Genomic DNA, 22,420 nt, shown 5'->3' on the forward strand with positions numbered 1-22,420 from the left:
CCTCTGGCAGCAACTTAAAGTGACGACTGGCATATGAGTAAAGAGGCACCACAGAGAAAGCCTTCTTATGATCTCAAACAATAGTTTTTGATAGAAGCTGTACATGTTCAGCTGGGAGTCTTTAAATGATGAGACACTGAATCACACCCACCCCATAACAAAGGATGTAAACAGACGTTAGTGGGGACATCCGTGGCTCCCACTGACCTGCATCTCTTCAGTTCTGCACTATCTTACCTCGCACAATCAGCCGGAAGAAGGCACTTGACAAAGGACTGTCCCCAATGAATGTAGCGCTGTAAATCCCACCGTCACTCACGCTGACAGGCGACAGGGTCAGAGTGGACTGGCTCTCCTTCACCTCCCCCTGGTCCTTGGTGTCATAGTAGGTCCCTGCAAATGAAAGTGGCCAGGAGGAAGAAAAGCATGAGAGCTGACAACTGAACTCTGAATAAGCCCTACTAAGGCTTAAACCACTCCAGCCTGTGACTGGCCTGGATAGGGCTTAGAGGCTCCTGCAACCTCTAAGGACATCACTGACAGAGCAGTTTGGGTAGGAGAAGAACTGAGGAAGCACAAAGGCATCCAGCTGCAAGCCCACTGGCAGGTCTGGGCCTAGACTGCCAGCTTCGATTGACAAGGATGACTGAGGGTGGGCCTTGTTCCAGCAATGGGGTGGGGTGGGGAAGCATTGGAGCAGGGGCAGATCTCCCCAAAGCCGTGCAGCTGGGAGAGGGGGTCACTTGCCATTCCTTTTCCACAAAATGTCTGCATTCTTCCCATGCTTTATCTTGGCAACAAGTACAGCTGGCTGGGAGAGGCTGAATGTCTGTGTCACTTTCTCTGGGACGAGGTTGGCTGCAGGGTCAGACAGAAACAAAGACTGGGTTAGGAAGCAGGACCTACAATATTTTCTCTTCCCTGATCATCAGAGGGTCATGCTCTGGATTGCCCAGATCTGTCATTCCATCTTTGTCTGGGATTTCCAGAACTTACCTAAACACTTCATCCTGCTCAACATGTATATTTGCCTATTTTACTCTATTTATTTAATGGAATCTGTATACCACTTAATTAGGGGTGGGACGGGACTCCAAACGTTTTACTTAAAATAAAAAATACATTAAAATTATTGATAGAAGTCAGATTTGAAGCCAATTTAACCTTAAAAATAATAATAAAGGAGCAGTTAAAACTACACATTATAAAATAAAGTTAAAATATTATATACGTGTCATATATAAAATACATGTCAGTTTCACTAATCTGGGAAGGCTTGTCTAAACAAAAAAGTTCTTAATGGCTACAGAAAACAACACAGCTAAGATGCCTGCCTAATGTCAATGGGCAGGGAGTTCCAGAGTGCAAAGGCCACCAGGCTAAAAGATGAAATCCTTACAAGGGTGGAACAAACTGTGTGTGGCATTTTCTACACATATTGCAAGGGGAAAGGTGAGCATGTAGGCTTAGTGGAGGTACTAACTCACAGTGTTCGGAACAATATAATAATAGTAATAGTAATAGTAATAGTAATAGTAATGATGATAATAATAATAATAATAATAATAATAATAATAATAATCACCCAAATCACCCAAATCAATGTTTATCATACTTCAAAGGCCTTCTAAGATAAGAAAATCTAGTCAATTTTCAGATATTCTTCCTGGGTTCTTTGTTTAAATTATCTGACTGATGTCTCTTTTCCTGGCAATAAGAATCACTCAAATGACTAATGACTGACTAGCACCATAGCATCCAGAAATACTTTTGTAGTAGGATGCCAGAGGAAATGTGTGCCCTTAAGTTCATAGAATTATAGAAATGTAGGAATCTCAACTAAAGCATCCAAGACAGATACCCTATTTACTGCATGGTTAGATCTGTGTATGCCATTCTATGAGTACTAGTAGCAACAGTTATGAAAATCATATACAGTGGTACCTTGGTTCTCAAATGCCTTGGTACTCAAACTTGGAACCCAAACACTGCAAACCCAGAAATAAGTGTTCCAGTTTGCGAACTTTTTCAGAAGCCAAATGTGCTCCATTTTGAGTGCCACACTTCCATTTTGAGTGTTACACTGAGGTCTGTCTGTTTTTGCGGCTCTTTTTTGTTTTGTTTTTGTGACTGTGTGGAAACCAGTTCAGCTAATGAATGATTTATTGTGTGACTGCAGTACATTGTTTATTGCTTTTATGGATCAATGGTCTTGTTAGATAGTAAAATTCATGCTAAATTGCTGTTTTAGGGGTTGTTTTTAAAAGTCTGGAACGGATTAATCCATTTTGAATTACTTTCTATGGGAAAGAGTGCCTTGGTTTTGGAACGCTTTGGTTTTGGAATGGACTTCCGGAACGGATTAAGTTTGAGAACCAAGGTACCACTGTATATAAATCAATAAAATATGCCAGAATCCCTTCCACAGATGTCAGCAGGATTATTTTTTTCCAGCAAGGGGGCAAAGTAAATACTACAAACAAACAAACAAACAAACAAACAAACAAACCTAGAATTAGAGAACAGGTCTGCCATTTCTGGTAAGTCCAGTGACTAGGAGTGGCTCACCCATTGGGGTGGAGCTACAACAATAGCCTCCTGGCAGTGATATCACCAGTGAAGTCATTCCTGTGCAGCCATGCCTTCACAGCAATCTTCCCACTCCCAGTAAGTGCAATGATGCCCTTTCCATGAGGCTATTGCTGTGGGTCTGCCTGTGCTGGTGACTGAGTGGTGACAAGGCCTAGGCAGACCTGTCTTCAGAGAAATTTCCAGGTCTTCCTCTTTGCTGTGGACCTCCTTTTCATCTATGGGTAGACTGGCCTACAGACATCTTTTTCCACTCACTGTGCTGTTTTTTCTCTAGCTTCTTTCATCCACTCCTCTTTTTAAAACCCAGCCAGAAACCCAGCCAGAGGGGCAGGGTATGAATAAAGTAAAGTAAAGTAAAGTAAAGTAAAGTAAAGTAAAGTACATTGCACTGCTGCTGCAATCAATTTCACACACACACGCCAACACACATTTATCTGGCTGGGCCTAAAACGAAATGAATTCCCTAGATTGATTAATACTTATTTTTGCTTTTTCCTTGTCCTGGTAAATAAACATATTGCAAGAATGACCCCAGGGTCTGGGTCTGAGGAGGGTATAGAGAGAAGACTCCATTACCTTAGCCTTGGTCTTATCACAATGATGTAAGGACCTAACATTGAGAAAAAATAACTTCAAAGTACATATCACTCCCAGTTCTCAGAAAGTGCAGACTTTCAGCCTTTAGAAACCACATATCTGCATATTATCTTTTCCAGTGTCATCTTGAATCTCTCTCAAGCTTACCATCCACATTGTTGTGCACATAAACCACCCTGGTTTGTTCTGACTCAGTCTGCCCCAAGCAGTACGTGATGCCCACCAGGTCTGCCCGGGAGAAGCCGCTCATTTGCACTGCATGGCTGCTGTTCTTGAACATCTGGAATCTGGACCTGGGGTGGGTCATGACAATTTTATTGTCTCTGTCAATCTGGAGGCTGGCATTTCGCTCACCAGTCACACACGAGAGGTAGAAGTTGGTGTGTGAGGGACTCAAAACGTTGGCCATCAGGGTGATATCCATAATTGCTCCTGCGTCAGAAGAACAAGAGAAGGTGTTGTTTTAGGACAGGGAGAGCAAACGATCTCAGCATAATTCACACAATCGAAGCCAGGCCTTGCCTAGGCTCTAGAAGAAGAGCAGGGAACTCTCCCACTGTGAGGGCCAGCTTCACTCAGGTGAAAGTAGCCAGGGACTGCTTATCTGTGACATACTTGTGTTTCCTCTTCATGAAAGTAACATCTGAAGCTATGTGCTTTCTTTCAACGGATATAAACTCCAGTTGTTCCTATTTAACAGGGACATTGTCTCTAGTAAATCCCTAGTAAATCTCATCCCTCTGGCAAGAGCCACTGAACGTAGAATCTTTGTTGATAAGTTGAATATGTATACGTATACCTAATTGCTTACATCTAATAACAGATACTGTGCGTAGGACTGGTTTTTTTTGGTGTGTGTGTGTGTGCGCACGCATACACACACACAAATTCTTTTAATACAAAGGTACAGTGGATGGTGCTCAACCTCTGTTGCCATTTCAACAACACAGCAGGAAGTTCTTATCTAATATGTTAAAAACAATATTATTATTCTGTCTCGGGACACATACAGTACAGGTTTGAAAACAAATCATTATACCACCACTTAAAATATTTATCCGTGTATTTGTTTGAATTTGGAAAGGAACATAGAGATTGCTTGTATGATGAGATAGCACATTAATAGCCTTTGGGCTATTGTTTTGTCAATTATGACAAAATCCCTACATGTTAAGCATGCCTTCTTCTGTCTACATGTACATACATCACAATACACAAATGTAAACACACCATGTGACAATCAATGTGTTTGTCACACATTATTTCCAGCATAGAAATCCAGAAATCTTTTCAGGAATAACAATGATGCTATTACCAGAATACTTCTATTACACATTATATATTCTGGAATGCCACCCTTATATTTGAATTGATCAGATTGTCTCTCTCATTATGCTTGTGTGACCCTCTTATTAACCTTTCTTAGAAATGATGTTCTGATGTCACTTTTCAGAAAACAGCTAATTATATTCTGATGAAACACAGAAGATGTTGCCCTTCTGCTGTTTCATTTCGTTTCATTTCACAGTATGGGTTAACCCTTTTACCTGTGCTATTTTCCCAATGAAAAATCCACCCTACCCACCTCAGAAGCTATTTCCTGTGTTAGTAAGAAACATGTGAGCACACAGGCTTGAGTATAGCTTCAATGCACAAACTTAGCTAGAGAGCAGGGCTTTAAATAATCTATTTGTGGCCTTTTGGGACTGGATACACACAATAGCTTTTTCCAGGCTATGATGGTATGAGACAGACATGATGTGTCCACTCACTGCAATCTCTCTTATGAGGAAAAGGGATTCACGGGGCATTGCATGGTTCAAAACTCTGCAAGATTTATCTGAACAGAGACAAAAGAAATGTACATGAAAACCCAAGCCAACAGTGTCTGTATCACCCAATTTTCCCGTAACAACTGCATTCAGCCATACGGTGGTTCTTTCTATCACCCAAGCGTGTGTTTGTAGCACAAATGGCGGTCAGAATGATCTCAAAACACCCATCGCCCATGGAATACCACTGATGGGCATTACCAAAACTGTTTTTCTTCCGTTCTCTATTCACTGTGTTCCATGCCTGGATGGAAAAGGTTGGAGATGGCCATGGAATTCAGTCTTTGAGAATACAGACTAACCTGATCTACACCTTCCAGACCAATCTGCAGATCAGAACTTAGTTACCCATCAGCTCTTCACGTTCCCCAAATGCTCCATCACAGCTCAGCAACAGTATTAAAGTATGTTTAAAGGTGCAAATTTTAAAAGAAAATATGTCTAAGGATGCCTGCAGATGTCCTTTTTATTTCATATTCATGATTATTGGTGATCATGATGCTGTTGGGGCTGTCACACATAATCCTGCTTTCAATACTGTTTTGGCCTGCAGAAGTTTTGGGGTGGTCACCCAGCTTAATTTCCAATCAATGCATATCCTGCCACTGCCACTGCCTGCTATAACTTTCCCGAACAACAATAATGTGGTAGCACTGGGGAACCATCACAAAGAACAAACTAGGAAATAGAAAAAAAATAAATCCACTACCGACACACTATTTTTGTGTCCAGAACATGTTGCAGAATACACTCACGATGGAACACTAGCATAGGAGGAGCCCTCAAATATGTATCTAGATGTGGAACTCCATGTAGTTTTTTAAAAATAAAACAACAACACCACACACATATACGAGAGATTAATGTGAAAATGGGATAGAAAGGACACGAGTGAACTCATGCAAAAAAATGACACAGATCAGAAATTGAATGATTTGTCCATCACTCACCATATGGCTAAGATTTTCCACTCTTAGCTGGGAGAGAGAAAGAGGATGTTGCAGAAACAGCACATGGGGCTGCACATAACAGCATCTCTGAAAACGTTTAAATCCCAGACCCACCATTCTGGTGGCACCAGGGGTTCCTCACCCAGAGCCCAATTAAACAGGGCTGACTACTGCTGAGGGTGGTCAACCTGATTAAAATACTGGACCTGTTGGTAGCTAATGCAGCATCTACACATGAAGGAATGCAGCACAACAAAGGTGGGTGTTCAGAGAGCTCAGAACAAGATTTCCCCCTTCGTATGCCATTCAAGGATTCTCCCAGCACCGCCTGTAATTGTTGGGTATTTTCATAGTGGTTCCCCAATTTGCTGAATAGACAACAGGCTGACGCATCAGACTACCTACCCTTAATTGGATATACGGTAATGAATACCAGTATAATTCTAGATAGGAGTAGCTTGTGGCTTCCTGTCCAGAAAAGGGGATGGCCACCCCTTTTTATTTATTTATTTAATTTCATAATATTTATGAAAACTAAAACAAAAAAACCTTGAAGTGGTTTACAAAAAGAATATAACAATAAAACTATCAGCAAAAAATTTTTTTAAAGATAATAAAACATTTAAAAAGTAATTAAAACCAATGATGCCCTAAAAGCAGATTAAAATACATCAACCTTCTACCTGTCTGGAAAGACTTGTCTAAACAACATATTTAACCAAAAAAAGAGTACAGCGAAGGCGCATGCCTGATATCAATAGGTGGGGAGTTCCAAAGATTGGGTGCTGCCACACTAAAAGACTGATTTCTTACAAATGCAGAACAAGTATTATGTGGCACCATTCTACTGACACTATGTCCCGGTCTGTTGGACTCCAATAGTAGTAAGTTCTACCTTGGCACAGAGCTGTAACCACTAGCTCTGCAACCTTCTCCAAGTTCCATTCTTTCTGCCACCAAAACCAATAGCAACCCACCTCCCACCAACCTCTTAAGGGGGAAAAAGGACTTTACCTGCCAGATGCAAGAAGAGAGTTAAAACACAAAGCCTGCCCAGTCTCATTTTCCTGAGTATACACAGTGTCAGGAGAGCTCAGACATCACGGATCCAGAAAAGGAAAAGATGATGGGGGTATTTGAGTTGTTTTTCATTTGCAGAGTGCGTCCTCTATGCCTGATGCTCCTGTGTCTTCCATTGCTTTGAATGGGTCAGAGTAGCTCGAAGGAAGTTCACACGCACCCCATGAGGAAGACAGATTCTGGTTCTCCGGTTTAGAAAATCCCGCTCCTGCTTTCTGAAGTGTATGTTACGAGCCTCAGGAAAAGAAACTCTGGCTGAGTTTTGGTCCACCTACTTGGGATTGTCCCAAGGCCCTTCAGATTGTCCCCTCCAAGGCCCTTCCACCCATTCCAGCGCTTTGTTCCCTGCCACGTGTTGTTGCAGAAGAGATTATGACCTGCCTGTTTCTTCCATGCTTGCTTGGAAAGCCTTCCTGGGGTGCTTCAGCCTGGGGTGCACGAACACACACGCACAAGCAACCTCTGGGCAGTTCAGGAACTGATTAAGAGTGAGAATGGATTGGGCACAGCAAGAGTGGCGAGTCAGTGGGAAGAGCTTTCTTGGCTGGGATTCAGCCAGAGCAGGAATGGAGTCTGTTGGGGGAGGGATGCTTAGAGGCCCTCACAGACAGCACAGCAATGACATGAAATCCTGTTTCCCATGCACCATTTCCTGCTCTCCACCCATTGTTCCTTGCCTGTCTCTTGCTCCTGCAGGAGGAAGCAACGCACTGGGAGGTTGTTGGACTGAGCTCCCAACGGAGAGAGGCTTGAAATGAAGAGACACTCCACTGGTGTTCAGGGTTCAAGAAACTCCCTTTAGTCATGTTTTCCAAATCCAAGGCTAAGGAACAAGCTGCTGCCAGTCTGGGAGAGAAGTGGTTTTTTTTCTGCCTCTTTAGATTCTAGTCAGGAACAACAGTTTACAGTTGCTGAGGAAAGAAGGTATCATGGAGTCCTGAAGTTGATTACAGTGGTACCTCAGGTTACATATGCTTCAGGTTACATACGCTTCAGGTTACAGACTCCACTAACCCAGAAATAGTGCTTCAGGTTAAGAACTTTGCTTCAGGATGAGAACAGAAATCGTGCTCCAGCGGCGCGGCAGCAGCAGGAGGTCCCATTAGCTAAAGTGGTCTTCAGGTTAAGAACAGTTTCAGGTTAAGAACGGACCTCCAGAACGAATTAAGTACTTAACCCGAGGTACCACTGTAATCTACAGCCCAGGGAACTGTCCGCCTCTGGAAGTTGTGCATGGCTGTGATTACAGCAGTGCTATCAACTTTTTTTACACACTACAGGAAACCAGAGACATGCAGATCACAATGGATGGGTAGTACTGCCTTAAGTTCTAGCCCGTCTTGTTGTGCACAGCCATCATTTGTGGATCAGCCAGGTTCACTCACGTACCACAGAGTTATCAATGGGGAGAGGGGGATGCATGACCCTCTTCTGTGCCAAGTCAAACGAACCTGTTAAAGATGTAGTTTCCCAACACTCTGTGGGTCAATTCACATGACCAAATTCTATGGTGTCAATATGATCTAAACAGAGGTCAGTACCTGCTGAAGCTTTTATAGGATGATGATAACGGTGGTGATGATTTTGTGGAATTCCCTCCTCACAGAGATGTGTCTGGTAACTTCACTACACCACTTTCTGCAAATGCTGAAGACACACCTTTGAAACCTGTGATGTTTCTGTGACTAATTTTTTTTAACTTTTAAAAATACTGAATTTTAAGTTATTGTAACCCATTCTGGGACCTGCTGGTGAAGGGCAGATGATAAATCATCATCATCCCATCCTTCCTCCTGAAGGAGGTCCAAGGTAGCAATAGCAAATTATAAAATAAAAAAAATCTCTAAAAATATTAAAATCATATATTACCACAGTCTGGAAACATTGCTCCAGATGACCTTGGGTTCAAGTAAAGCAGTAACTGAAATTAATATGACCACCTATGTTCCATACTGTGAGTTCAGCAACAGACTGGTGGGAAAAGGCAGACTGCATCCTTTTCACAGGGGGAGGGAAGTGAGGGTTACTACCTGGGTGAGGATGCTATTGTGTGGATGCAACACACATACAAAATATAAAGACACAAGCAGCTTCGAATCCAGAATAAACTCCAGTGTGGATGAGCCCATTATTTGGTAAATATCCCCATTTATGGTTGAAGCCTTGTGGGCAAACTTACTAGACCTGTAATCTTGTGAAATAATATTGAGCTTAATGTTCCCCTTTTGTGACCTGTAGTTCTGCTTCTGTTTAACCCATACATGTGTAACATGACTGCTTCAGGCTGTTCTCAAAGCTGCACATATACACAGATCACAACATGTGAAATGGTGCATGAATACAGCTGGATTCATGCATGTGTTCATGAAAAATAGGATGAAGCTTTGTTTGCACGTGTGTCCTGGGGCTGGTAAAAAGCTACATGGAGCCTAAACATGGTTGCTTGCATTTACAGGGTTGAGGAAGAGTTACTTCCTTATGTTTACCCTTCTAGTGCATAATGTTGCTCTGTGGGACCCCTTTTTTTTGTTAGTCTACACAGGATTAAGCTTGGGCCAGGAGGGTGGGAGGAGCTAGACAGAGAACAATAGCAGTCGCCTGTTTGGGTAAATAAATATGCTTGGGAGGAAGTCCAATGTTGCTGCCAAACCACCTTTCCTTAGCCAATTTCTACCCACCTTCCACCTCCACACTTAAAATGCCCATGTATCAGCAACACAGTCAGGGGCATAGCTTATTTCAAGTGTTGCCCAGAAGATGTGTCCCACTCTGGGTTACACAATGTTAATGTACATGGATGCAGAATTGCAAATACACAGGTATAGCCTATTGACTTCAGTTTTCAAAAGTTCTGGAAGCAAGCACCAATTCATGTGTTCCTACAGTAAAATCAGAAATCGCACGAATCCCATCACGTACATTGTCATGTGTGGTGAACTCACATGGAAGGGTTTATGTGCCGAGGAACTGTGAAACATGTGAAGTGCTCCCACGTTGCATTGCATCATGTGCACAGTGCCTCAGGGCTGACGTCCCAGACACATTCTTAGAGTTGGCTGTGAAACCTAGCTCTTGAGTCTAGGCTGAGAAGTGTGACCATAGTTCAGAACAATTCCCACGCAAAATTTAAGGCCACTTGGAAGAAAGGGAGAAGGGGCTAGGAGGCCTGACAGAAAGTCTGAGAGCACTCTTTATCCTGCTGATAATCTAAAGCAAGCCGGGCCAGGAAGAGGAAAGCCATTCACTGTTTCCGACTATTGACGTGGAGCTCAGGAAAGCGGGTACCCCTGCAGAGCACTGGGTGGGTGAATTACAGCAGGCCTGGACTCCCTCTCACCAGAGCCAGTGTTGCCAGCTGCCTGGGGAGGAGTGCCAAAACAATTCAGCTGCACTCCCTGCGTGGGGCATAGCACCACACTCTTTAAAGAATGGGCCACATGACCAAGAGAAATAAGCAACTAACATGAGGCACACTCCAGCAGTGGCACAAGAAGGGGGGTGCACTGGGTGCATTCTGCCCCAGGTGTCATCACTGAGGGGGGTGACAAAATGGCAAAAATATGTGTTTTTAAAATAAAATTTTAAAAATTGGGCTCACAACCTTTTTTTGGAAAAAAATAACTCCTGCACCCACCACCCACCACCCACCTCTTCCTATGCCACTGGTAGCTAGGCGAGGCAGAGGACACTGGGTGCCACACCGTGGGGCCTGCAGTGTGTGTGAGCCACGCGTCTCTCTTGAAGGGGAGGCAGAAGGCAGACTGCCTGCAAGCTCTGCGCTGCTTTTTTGAGTAGCACAGGGCTTGTGGCTGCCCACTGCGCCCTACAGCTGAGGAGGAGGCTGCAGAGAGGCTCCAAGCAGCGCGCCATGCCTTGGCTCGCCCCGCCCCCATGGGCAGCTCGCCCCACCCCTGGCTGCAGGATGCACGTGCCACACCGGGCACCCAAGTGGCTAGCTACACCACTGCACCCTAGTGCATGATTACCTGGGGAATAAATACTATAGGGTTGTAGCAGTGGGCATAGTGTGCATAAACATGTAGTCTAAGTAGCATTTGAAAGTTAGAAGGTATTTAGTTAAAACAGAACCCCTTAGGTTCAAAACAGGAGGACTGGGATTGAGGGTATTTCCAGATGGGAAGTGTCAGTGAGATATTGCAAACAGGTTTCTGGCAACTGTTTTGTTTTTTGTTTTGACTTATTAGAATTTGTCTAGAAGGGGTAAATCCACATGAAATGGGGAAAGAAATACAGGATGGCATTTTGAGGCCCACAGTATGTGGATTCTAAGGATTGCTTGGGAAATTGTATATATTAGTCTAAACTTCATCCAAAAATGTGTTTATTAGAATAAATTTGTTTAAAAGTGCTGGAAAACTTTTATATATTATTTTTTTTTGAAAATTGCAGTGGAAATGTGGAGTAGTGAATTTAAGACTGGAAAAATAGCAACTGAGAGAAACAAATTTGACATTCTTCATCCCAAGATGACACTGCAGAAAACTTGCATGCATGAGGAGCACTGATCCCCCAACAAGTCCCTTTCTGGAAGAAGCACCTTCAGTCTCTGAACAATTCAAGATGAGGTTTTTTAGAACAAAAAAGACAGTATAAACAGGAACTATGATAACTAATTTGTCTAAACTTGCTGATGTGACCAGAATAAGAACTCCTTCCCTGAAACAAAAAATGTCAACAACACACAGGAAAAAACATCAGGAAATACATAGAAACTGGATTGCAATGGATTTTTTTGCCCTTCCAAGTAGATGAGATGCTAAAGATAAGTAATTAATCTTAATGAGTAAGCAAGATTATTATGTTCGCAGAACTGGAGATCAATACAGAAAGCACACCAGATGAGGTGCAGGTTCATGTCAAATCTGATAGTATTTTTAGTATTTTTTTTTTAAAGCAGCAGCTTTAAATACCTCAAAACTGGAGAAGGAGGCACATGCACCATGTGTCATGGGTTGGTATTGTTGGGCACCTGAGAAGGTCTACACCCCAACAGGGAACCCACTACCATCCCATGGAGACCCCTAGCTCTACTCCCCTTCCTCCTTCCTATTGCTGCTGCCTGTTAATCTGCCTTCACTTACCTTCTTCCTATGTGTGTTTGTGTGGATTGGGTCCAATGGGAGAGAGCAAGTAAATGGGTGGTGCCAACAGCATTAAGGAAGAGGTGGTCCTGTTACATTCCAGTCTAGGAAGATGTGAAAAAATCAAATGTTTACTTTCTTACGGAACTATTCAAAAGTCTTAGAACACCTTCTCTACTACCCTCCAAGTCCCCAAAGGTCTAACTGGTTTTCACTGAAAGGGGAAATAACATATTAACAAACATATTAACTAACAAATCTTAGATTAAGGTAACTCTCAATCTCAGATTACCTTTCACAGGCCCATTCAGGGAGGCGGTGCACTGAAGGCATCTTTCCTAAGGGAACCCCAAAACTTGGGGCCAGTGCTGCAAATAAATTTAAACGAGTTCATTGCATTACTGTACACTGCAGAAGTTGGTGGACAGATTCCATCTGAAGCTTTTTCTGTGAGGGAATCTGGAGATCCTAAATACAAGCAACAGGAGATTTTGTTCAAGTCCAGGGTAATTGACAAATCAGTTAAAGATTAACAAGTTCAAACAATATACATCCAAATTATTAAATAACTCAAATGCGAAATTCATCTTCCAACAAAAAGATGGGGGGATGCCACTAAAATAGACATTCCTATAAGAGAAGAGGAAGGTGGTCAAACTACCACCAGTTTTAAAAAGGGAAGAGGGGGAAGGACAGAAAATATTAAGCCTCTTAGCCCAACATTTGTTTTAGGTAAACTGGAATAAAGCACTGTTAGATCATTAAATATCTAGAAGAACAAATCATAGCGGATGAATTAAGAAAATCATAAATATGAGAAAAATGAGGACAATTGAAAATCCTTCTAAGAGCTCCTGCAGGCAATCTATTTATTGAGCATTTACCCTGAATTGATTGTGGGGTGTTTACACAACTTTTCAATGCATCTCCACATCACTTTCCTAGCCATAAAAATAATTTATTTTTAAAAGTTGATTTGTTGTGCTAGGGCAACAGAGCACATTAAACCTAAATTTTCATGTATGCATTTGATTTCATCCCGCAGAGTAGTGCCAGTCTGGAGATGTTCTGAATGGCCACTTCCCTAGCAGGCAGGCAAAGCTATTCTTTCCCCCTCTCTCCTTGACACCTTATCTCTGATACTGAATTTAATTGTTTCTCTAGGTAAGGTGCCTGCAAATTAACCACCCACTTAGCTTATATAATGACAGTTTTCATTTGCCTCATTTATTTCTTGCTTTCACTGTTGTTGGTTTTTTTTTGGTAAATGGGCCTTAATACAAATGTTCACTAACTGAGAAGTTATTTTATTTTCTGAGTAATATCTTATCTACAATATGTGAATAATCTGATTGGAGCTTCCTTCCTGGGTTAATATGGGCTTCAGGGTGGGAATTATTTTTGTCAGGATGGGGAAAGCGTAAAAGCACCCTTCCCTACTCTTCTAATACTGTTCAGGGGTACGGGACCTCAGCAGGTATTTAAGCATGAAAAACTGTGCGTATTAATTGCTTTGACGCAATTAACATCATGTGGAGTTCAGCCCTAAGTTTCCCTGAAATAGAAATGGGTATCAGAAGTGATACTTAGACCAGCCTCAGGCATGGGGCCTGTCTTGCCCTCTGGACTCTCCCCAGACCACACCTCTCATCCGCTCTGCTTCATGCCCTCCTTGAATGTTTTGCTTTCCTGCAATGTGCCCTTGAACTCTAATGTGTGTTTTGCATTTACACTTATGCGTAACCAACAGTACAGGAGAGGCTCAGGGTCATTTTTTTAATGTCATGTGCAAAAATGCTCAAAACAGTCAGCAGAACAGGCATCTGCTGGGTTAATCCCTTAATAAGCACCGCTCCTCTCTTTCCCTTTGGAGAACACTTCTGTGTAAACATAGGGGCAGCTGCCTTGAAAATATAGTTTTGAAAAACCTGCTTGCAGTCTGACAACAATAGCGGCAAAGGCAGGAACTGACCTCTCCTTGACCTAAGTCTAGATTAAGACACAGAAGGAATCTCAGGCTCTCTCTGGCAGAGTACACACATTTACACATTTGCCTACGTATTTGAAGGCTAAACTCCAAGGAATAAATGAACAGGAATTGCTTCTCATCATCAAGAAGGCTGCTGCTATAACAACAAAGCAGAAACTGAAATATCTTGCTTGGCTGGTTATTATGAACTGTGTATAGTCACAAAAGCCACATAATGGAGAGGAACTACAAACGGTGCAGTGGGAAGGGAGGAGAGAGGCTTGTTGAAGCAGGCAGTTTTTGCATCTCTCCAGGTTATAAAATTTTTAGCCATTCCCCACCAAGCCAGATTGATGGGTGCTTCCAGATAGGAGTTTATTGCGAGATTGGTGCTGAAATTGGCGTTGCTCATGTTTTCACACACACACCCTCCCAGAGCCACATACCATCCTCAAAATGCTAGCTTGTACTTTTAAAACCTTTGATCCAGATTTCTGTTTGCCATGGAAAACCCAATAAATAAAAATAACCCATTAAAATCTGCACTCACTGCCGCCGCCGCTGAATACCACCAGCACACTTTTTTGATGTGTGGCTTGTCACATGTGCAGTGACATTTTGATGGGTAGTCTCTATCCCCACACGCAGCGCCAGCTAGATCAGGGTGGCAGTGTGGAGCTGGCCTTCCTGCAGCGATGCCACTACCACACACTAGACAGGGACAAGAGGTGGTGGTGGTGAGGGGGGGGAGTGTTCCTATAGCGTGCCCATGCTGCCCTGAACTCAGCTCCACCCTACAGCATCTTTCCAGGCCTGGTAAGTGGCAGTGATGCTGCTGCCAGAAGGCTACTGCTGAAGTCCTGGGCGCCCTACCAGCACCCCCAACCACATTCCTACTTCAGTTTGCTCCTGAGCACACTAGCTATTTTGTTTCTGGTGGCCCAGACAAAATGAGCATTTTCAGCAACTGCTGCATGCTGAAAGTATTTCCAAAATTTAAACAACATAGTTTGTAGGAGCTATCCCCATGCAGTGGGTGATTATATCATAGATTATAAGTGCAGCATATACACCGGTCTTTTCTTTTTAAACAAATTAATACAGAAATATTGCACAAAACATCTTTCTTACTCATGAGCAAGCTTAAGTCAGGCAAATACCATGATGGTACAGGTATTAATTAAAAAACCCAAAACAAATAGAAATAGGTATTACTCCCGTCTCCCCCCAAAGCACAAGCCTCCATTCTGCTCATTGTGAAACATGGTAACAAAGTTTGGTATAACTTTCTCTTGCGCTCTTCATACTTCCTGGGAATTATTTAAGGGTGTGTGTCTAAAGGTACTGAAATACCTTTGTGTGTGCCTAGAACAGAAGAAGGAAATGGAGGGCAGGGAAAACCCCGGGACACATTCCATCAGCTTTCACCCACTCGTGTGGATGCCAAGTGGTAGAATAGCAACCCACATTCATGACTGAAAAATGGGAATGGGTAGAAGCCAACATGCCAAATGTTCACATAAAAGAAATGGATCTGAATGATACGTTTACAATATAATATGCAGGGAGTTGGACTAGATGACCCTTGGGGGTTCCTTCCAACTATGCAATTCTATGATTCTAGAAGAACCCTTATAGGCCCAAACTATCACAGCTGCACTCTTTAATAGAGTGTTGGATACCGTCCAAGGCAGATCAAGTAGTCCAGTGTGGTTATGGATCCCTCCAGTGGTAGAAACTAGAAATGCTGAATGTATATAGTGTTTACATTTCTGGTCTTGTGTGTGCATATAAATATTTATGCTACAGATTTCACTGTAGTTACTTCTCTCCAGGGAACCCTGTAAACTGATTCTATGAGACGACAAGGTTAGAGAAATCAGCTTTCTATGCACCACCCCTCACACTACAACACCCTAGTTTATAACACTAGTAAACAGGTATGATATTATGATATGTGTATTGGCATTTTTTCTATTAAAAAACCCAAACTCCTTTCCCCCACTTGAATGTTGGGGTGTGGGTGCTTCCAGACAACCTGTTTATTGAGAATTAAAGTTGATTTGTTTCCAGGCAGATTAAATAACACTGGTTGTTTAATGAGCATGCATGCTGCTTTGTTTGAGGGGAGGTTAGAATATATTGTGTAAAAGCACGAGTTATCCAGTGGGCTTCCTTATGTCACTTTATCACAAAAAGTCTGATTTTTTGGATAAGCAGATTTGTTGTGCAAGATCAACTTTAATTGTGCAACCTGATAAGTGATTGAATTCCACCTGAATAAAGCAACAAGTGAGCATGTTCCTACTCAACCAAATGTTTGGAAGATGAGGGAATTTCCAGCGGCGTAGCGTGGGTTGTCAGCACCCGGGGCAAGGCAAGTAATTTGCGCCCCCTAACCCGTGGATTGCGCCCCCTAACCGCACGCCTGGCACCCCCCCTCCACAGTGGGCGGCGACCCGCGCGGCTCGGATCGGATTCGCACAGCCAGCACTGCAGTGAGAGTGAGTGAGTGAGCCAGGTAGGGGCAGAGAGCTGCGAGTGCGAGCGCCCCCCCAAGATGTTGCACCCGGTGCAGCCGCCCCCCCCTGCACCCCCCACGCTATGCCACTGGGAATTTCTACTGAGTGGGTCATTTATATTGCTGCTGTGCTCTGTGGTTCAAAGTCCCAGATAATGATGTGAAGAGGTGGCAGCTTAGTCCACTAGGGCAAATGGGGCATGGCTCCAGCAACCTCAGTCTGATCTTAGCCTTCCCTCATCACCCAAGAGGTAGGGCATGAATTTTTATGAATTGAAAATGTTTCTGTCCTGCCTTTCGACTGTAGTTTTCAAGATGGCTTTCAAAAATTATTTGAAACAATTATCATATCATCGTACATTAAAGGCCAGTATTAAATTCAGCAAAACACATCCATGAAACATACACACACAAAACATAACTACAGCCCCAAATCAATCAAGAAAATTAATAAATATTGTTAAATGTCCTGGGTGAATGACCTCCCCACAAACAAATCAGAACAAACACTCAATTAAGAGCAGAATCCTATAACCTCTACATCAGCTTTGTGCAAGCAAATCAGGATGAATGCTCAATAATGAACAGATTATTTTTAGCTGGAACCTAAAAGACATTAAAGTGGGCATCAGTTAAGTAATGTGAAAAATAAATAATGCAGGGAATGCTTCATCTGTTGAATTTCTGCCACCTGTGCAACAGCTAAAAGCATTGGAGCCCTGCCAGCAGCACCACTGACAACCCCAAGCTAAAAGGTAAAGGTAAAGGGACCCCTGACCATTAGGTCCAGTCGTGTCCGACTCTGGGGTTGCCGCGCTCATCTCACTTTATTGGCAGCTTCCGGCTCACGTGGCCAGCATGACTAAGCCGCTTCTGGCGAACCAGAGCAGCGCACGGAAACACCATTTACCTTCCCGCCGGAGCGGTACCTATTTATCTACTTGCACTTTGATGTGCTTTCAAACTGCTAGGTTGGCAGGACCCCAAGCTAAAAGGCTGCATCAAATAATCTTTGCTGAAAGAATGCAGGGGGGCGGTGTTTATACATACAGAGAACAGGAACAGATCCTGGCAAAGGGAAGGCTGGTTTGCATTTGGGAGGAAGCAGAAAGACTGGGGCGGGGAGAATTTTCAGCACATTTCCCTTTTCTAAGAAAGAGTCAGGTGGATCACAACCCTAATAATTCTACATTATTGCTAAGAGGAGGTTAGGAGCTTGGCTGCCAGCTGGCTGCAAGAACATAAAGGGTGCTGACAGGTGCCATTACCCTCTTCACTTCTTCCTGCTTCTGCTAAGGGCAGGAGAAACCTAATATTTTCCCTGTATCCTTTCCAAAGCAGCGGCCAGTCACTCCCACCAATTCTAATTCCTGGCAAACTGATTTATGTTCCTTGTTCTCCATCACATTTTGAGCTTGCTGCCCTGGGCTCCTTTGGGAGGAAGGGCAGGATAGAAATGAAAGAAAGAAAGAAAGAAAGAAAGAAAGAAAGAAAGAAAGAAAGAAAGAAAGCCTACTACAGTCATACCTCTGGTTGTGTTCGCTTCATGTTGCAGATTTTCGGGTTGTGAACGCGGCAAACCCGGAAGTATACACCGCACACACACACACACACACACACACACACACACACACACACAGAAGCGATCTGTCCACTTCGCACAGTGTGCAGAAGTGCTCTATCACGCTTCGAACACGCGCAGTAGCGGCTCTCTATTTACAGACTTTTACTATTTATGATCGCGTTTGTAAGTAGAGGTACCACTGTATTCTAGTTGGTTTCAGTATGTGTCTTGTGTGTCATTGATACCTCATCCTTTACCTCAGGATGATATCTTGGGCCAGCCCTGAAGTGGGGTGTCCACAATGAAGATATTTCAAAAACACCAAACATACCCAAATCGTGTGGCGTGTCTTAATACCTCCATTTTCGAACAACTTACTTGAACGTTTTGGCTCCTGAACGCCCCAAACCCGGAAGTGAGTGTTCCAGTTTGTGAACTATTTTTGGAATCCGTACGTCCAAAGGGGCTTCTGATTGGCTGCAGGAACTTCCTTCAATCAATCAGAAGCCGTGTTTTGGTTTCCGAGTGTTTTGGAAGTCATATGGACTTTCGGAATGGATTCTGTTCGACTTCCAAGGTACGACTGTACTTAGAAACAACCAGGGCTGCTCATACTTTGTTTTGATGAAGTCCCCTGCAGATTATTCTTTGTCACTCTCCAGCCTGATTTTTAGTCTCATTTCTGGTGTGTGGTTTAAATTAATAATAAACAATTTCTGTTAATTCCCAGAAACACAGACTGTGACAGAAAAATTCAATAACCAACTTGAATGTCATGATTTTGTGGGGCTTTTTTCTTTTTTAAAAATAAAATACATTAAAAATGTAAAAAAAGAAGAAAGAAACAACCCTCCATTTTGTACTGGAGGTTCTTTTCTGAGAACTATAGAACAGGCTGCTTCTGCCACTGGCCTGGCAAAATACTAAAGATAAAAACAAGGAAAGCAGTTATACAATAAGGGACATCAGGGTAGTTTTAACAGAACCAGAGAACACTCACAGTAAATTGTACTATTGTTAATTAAGGGAACCCGTTTCCTCTCAGACAGCTGGAGAAGCCACCACATCCCTAGACCAGGGGATCCAGCCACAAAGTAATTCCCCACCCATTCCTAATGACACTCTGTGGTCAGCTATTTTGTGAGTGCTCTGTGAACCCTTACAGAGAACACTTCACCCTTGGAGACCCCAGAGGGCAGAGCAAAAGGTGTGAGAGGAATTAAGGGAATGTGCTTCTGAGCCTGGGCGGTTCATTTTTTTCTCAAATCCCCACAGCATATAAGACAGGGTGGAGTGTGTTTTATGCTTCCTTCTTCCACAAAAGTTGGCTCTCCTTTGCACGCTGTTTCCTGTTCTCTGCCAGACGGCAGCAGCTTCCTCTACAGCTGGTCTAAAATGGTAGCACTAAAGCAGAAAGCAGGAGCGGGCTATGGGGTGGGGAGAGGAGAGGTTCAACAAAAAAGTCAAATGCTTGGGTGAACTATACTTTCCCACCCATATGGCTGTGTTAACACCAACTAGTATAGATGGAACACAGTTGGATGTACACAAAGAAAAAGCACAATACCTTCAGGGTGGAATTCTGCTTGCAGATCACCGTGAAATAGCAACATTTGTTTGTAGTGTTAACCCTGCCTGCCTGAAAACCCTCATGGTGTTCAATGGACAGGGCACCTATTTGATATTTTATTGTAAGCAGGAAATAAGCTAGGAGACCCTCACAAGATGTGCAATCTGAATCACACATGTACAACACAAAAGACATAGGAAGCTTCCAAATACAGAGTCCAGAATATTGATCCATCTGTCTCAGTATTGCCTATAATGATTGGCAGTAGCTTTCCAGGGTTTCAGGCAATGCGTCTTTGCCAACCCTACATGCTTGGGGTTGCATCTGAGGCATTCTGCATGCAAAACATACAATCCACCACTGAGCTATAGCCCTTCCAGGAATACTCTTTGTATATCGTTCAGGATTAATGTGTCATTCAGAATTAATGCAGGCATCCATGTAAACAGTCGTACAAGTTTGCACATGACCTTTATGACTTTGTTTCTCGATCTGTGGGCAAACAGTGCCTAATGGGCACCTCCCTTCCTCCTGTCCTAGGACCAGAGCCTTATTTTGGATCCTACCGTGTCCCAAAGACAAGAGGTGCCGATTCCAGTTAATATGTAACTGGCTTCCTTTACCTTTCACCTTTTTCACATTCACCCTCCATTTTCTTCAGCACCTGCCACTCCCACAGTACACAGACCCAGGAAGAGAGAAAGAGCACACACGCAAACTGGCACAATTCCTGAGGTAAATTATTTTTCTGCCTGCAGGGAATATTTGGGGAAGAGTGAGAACTTGGCAAAGGGAGTAAACATTTTAAATTGCAGTAACTCTCCCTCATGGCAGGACTCCCTGTGCTGTTTTGGTGTGGGGGTTCTCGCCTGACTCCAGCAGTGCCAAATGTCTGTGTGGAGGCAAGGGTGAAGTCGCCTTGGGCGTGGTTCAGAATTCAAAAGCCAGTCTTCCTCCTTTTTTAGCACAAGGTAAGCAATAATATGCTTCTGAGATTTTGTATGCCTTGGATGCAACAGTGTGAACAACTGCTGTTCTCGCCGTGTGTAAATGCAGCCTGCAGAATGAGTGCAGGAATCTAGTCCTGAAAGTTTGGCTGTCTTACAAAGGGCACCTATTAGAATCGGCACAACTGCTGTATCTGTCTAGGTTCTTCTCTTCATTCATTATGATTGCTTTGCTAGTCTTTGAGCTCAGATGCTTGCCATCTGTCCTGTTTCTGTACACTACTTGATTTCCCTGTTTCCTGTTCAGGTCTCTGGCACTCAGCCATTCTCCATTCCAACCTCAACGTGATCTTTCAATGTTCTACTATTCTTTTTAAGGGCCAAGGGTGCCTCCAGGCTGTTAGTATTTTGCAGGAGGTACTGAAGTGCATACTCAGACTTTAGGGTCTTGTGCACATTTGAGTATTATTTAGCTGTTCGTTTGCTTATAGCCCTTCCCAATTGGAATTGGACTGGAGTGGTTCACACCTGCACATATGTGAATTTGTGTATCAGGAGTAATTTCAGCCTTTCCCTTTCATACCCTTTTGTGTGTGACCCTGCCTTCTAATTTGTTGATTCCATTATATGCTGATTAAGTATTAACAGGGCATGCACACAGATAACTTTCTTTGCAATTTGTGGTTTTGAAAAATTTCCCTGCCAAATAGTGTGCAGAGACACACAGTCAGGCAATTGACGTGTTCCTGAGCTGTGGCTATGCTCCTGAGGCGCTCTTAGAAGAAGAAGTAGAAGAACAAGAAGAACAAGAAGAAGAAGAAGAAGAAGAAGAAGAAGAAGAAGAAGAAGAAGAAGAAGAAGAAGAGTTTGGATTTGATATCCCGCCTTTCACTCCCCTTCAGGAGTCTCAAAGCGGCTAACAATCTCCTTTCCCTTCCTCCCCCACAACAAACACTATGTGAGGTGTGTGGGGCTGAGAGACTTCAAAGAAGTGTGACTGGCCCAAGGTCACCCAGCAGCTGCATGTGGAGGAGAGAAGACTCGAACCCGGTTCTCCAGATTACAAGACTACCGCTCTTAACCACTACACCACACTGGCTAGCTTGCTGGGAAAGAAATGAAAAAAATTGTAAATTCTCAGTGCACTTTTCAGATTGCTGCCAAATACATCTGGTGTAGAATTTTTAAATGTAGTCTGTTTGTACAATTTTGTGGTTTGTGCAAATCTGGGGGACCAAAAGGGGCGAAAATAATCCATTCAGGAGTGCACAGGAAATAGTTATGAGGACAGCTGGGAAAGATATATACGCACTGAGGAAGTAGTAGACATGGACAGGAGAGCAACAGAAAGTGACAACTGACTCACTCACCCCCAAGCACGGAAAAATACTTTATGTGACCCCAAGTGAGTAAACCTGGATTTACCAGTGGGGGTGGTGGGGGTGCATCAAGTTGTGTGTTGTAAGGTCATACACAAATTAAATGGGAATGCAGATGGCTGCAAACACACAGTAAACTCCAGCATGCACAAGCTGTTTGCGCAATTAAAGTGGATTAAAGTGCTCTGTTGCCCTTGTGCAACAAATCCACTTTAAAAAACAACAGACCTTGAAATTTGAAAAGTGATGAGGACATGATTAGAAAAGAGTGGGATAAACAAATGATTAACAAGATGTGCGAACATCTCACAAGCAAA

General features: G+C 43.1%; 1 protein-coding gene across 6 annotated transcripts in view; it reads right to left on the reverse strand.

The window, feature by feature from the left end:
• Nucleotides 1-22,420, reverse strand: part of TIE1 (tyrosine kinase with immunoglobulin like and EGF like domains 1) — a 42,094-nt gene that overhangs the window by 18,880 nt on the left and 794 nt on the right. For 3 of the 6 annotated variants that reach the window (XM_053392756.1, XM_053392752.1, XM_053392757.1), the window contains exons 1-4: nt 6,986-7,326; nt 3,337-3,621; nt 748-858; nt 238-393 (exon numbers count right to left, since the gene is read on the reverse strand). In XM_053392756.1, the coding sequence (XP_053248731.1) occupies nt 238-393; nt 748-858; nt 3,337-3,621; nt 6,986-7,034 (601 nt within the window). In that variant the 5' untranslated portion in view covers nt 7,035-7,326. Of the gene's footprint in view, nt 1-237; nt 394-747; nt 859-3,336; nt 3,622-6,985; nt 7,327-8,920; nt 9,027-12,153; nt 12,258-12,445; nt 12,613-22,420 lie in introns of those variants that run through there. The other 3 variants (XM_053392754.1, XM_053392755.1, XM_053392753.1) reach the window with 3 other exon arrangements.

This window comes from Podarcis raffonei, chromosome 6 (assembly GCF_027172205.1).
Source record: "Podarcis raffonei isolate rPodRaf1 chromosome 6, rPodRaf1.pri, whole genome shotgun sequence".
Classification (NCBI taxonomy): Eukaryota; Metazoa; Chordata; class Lepidosauria; order Squamata; family Lacertidae; genus Podarcis; species Podarcis raffonei.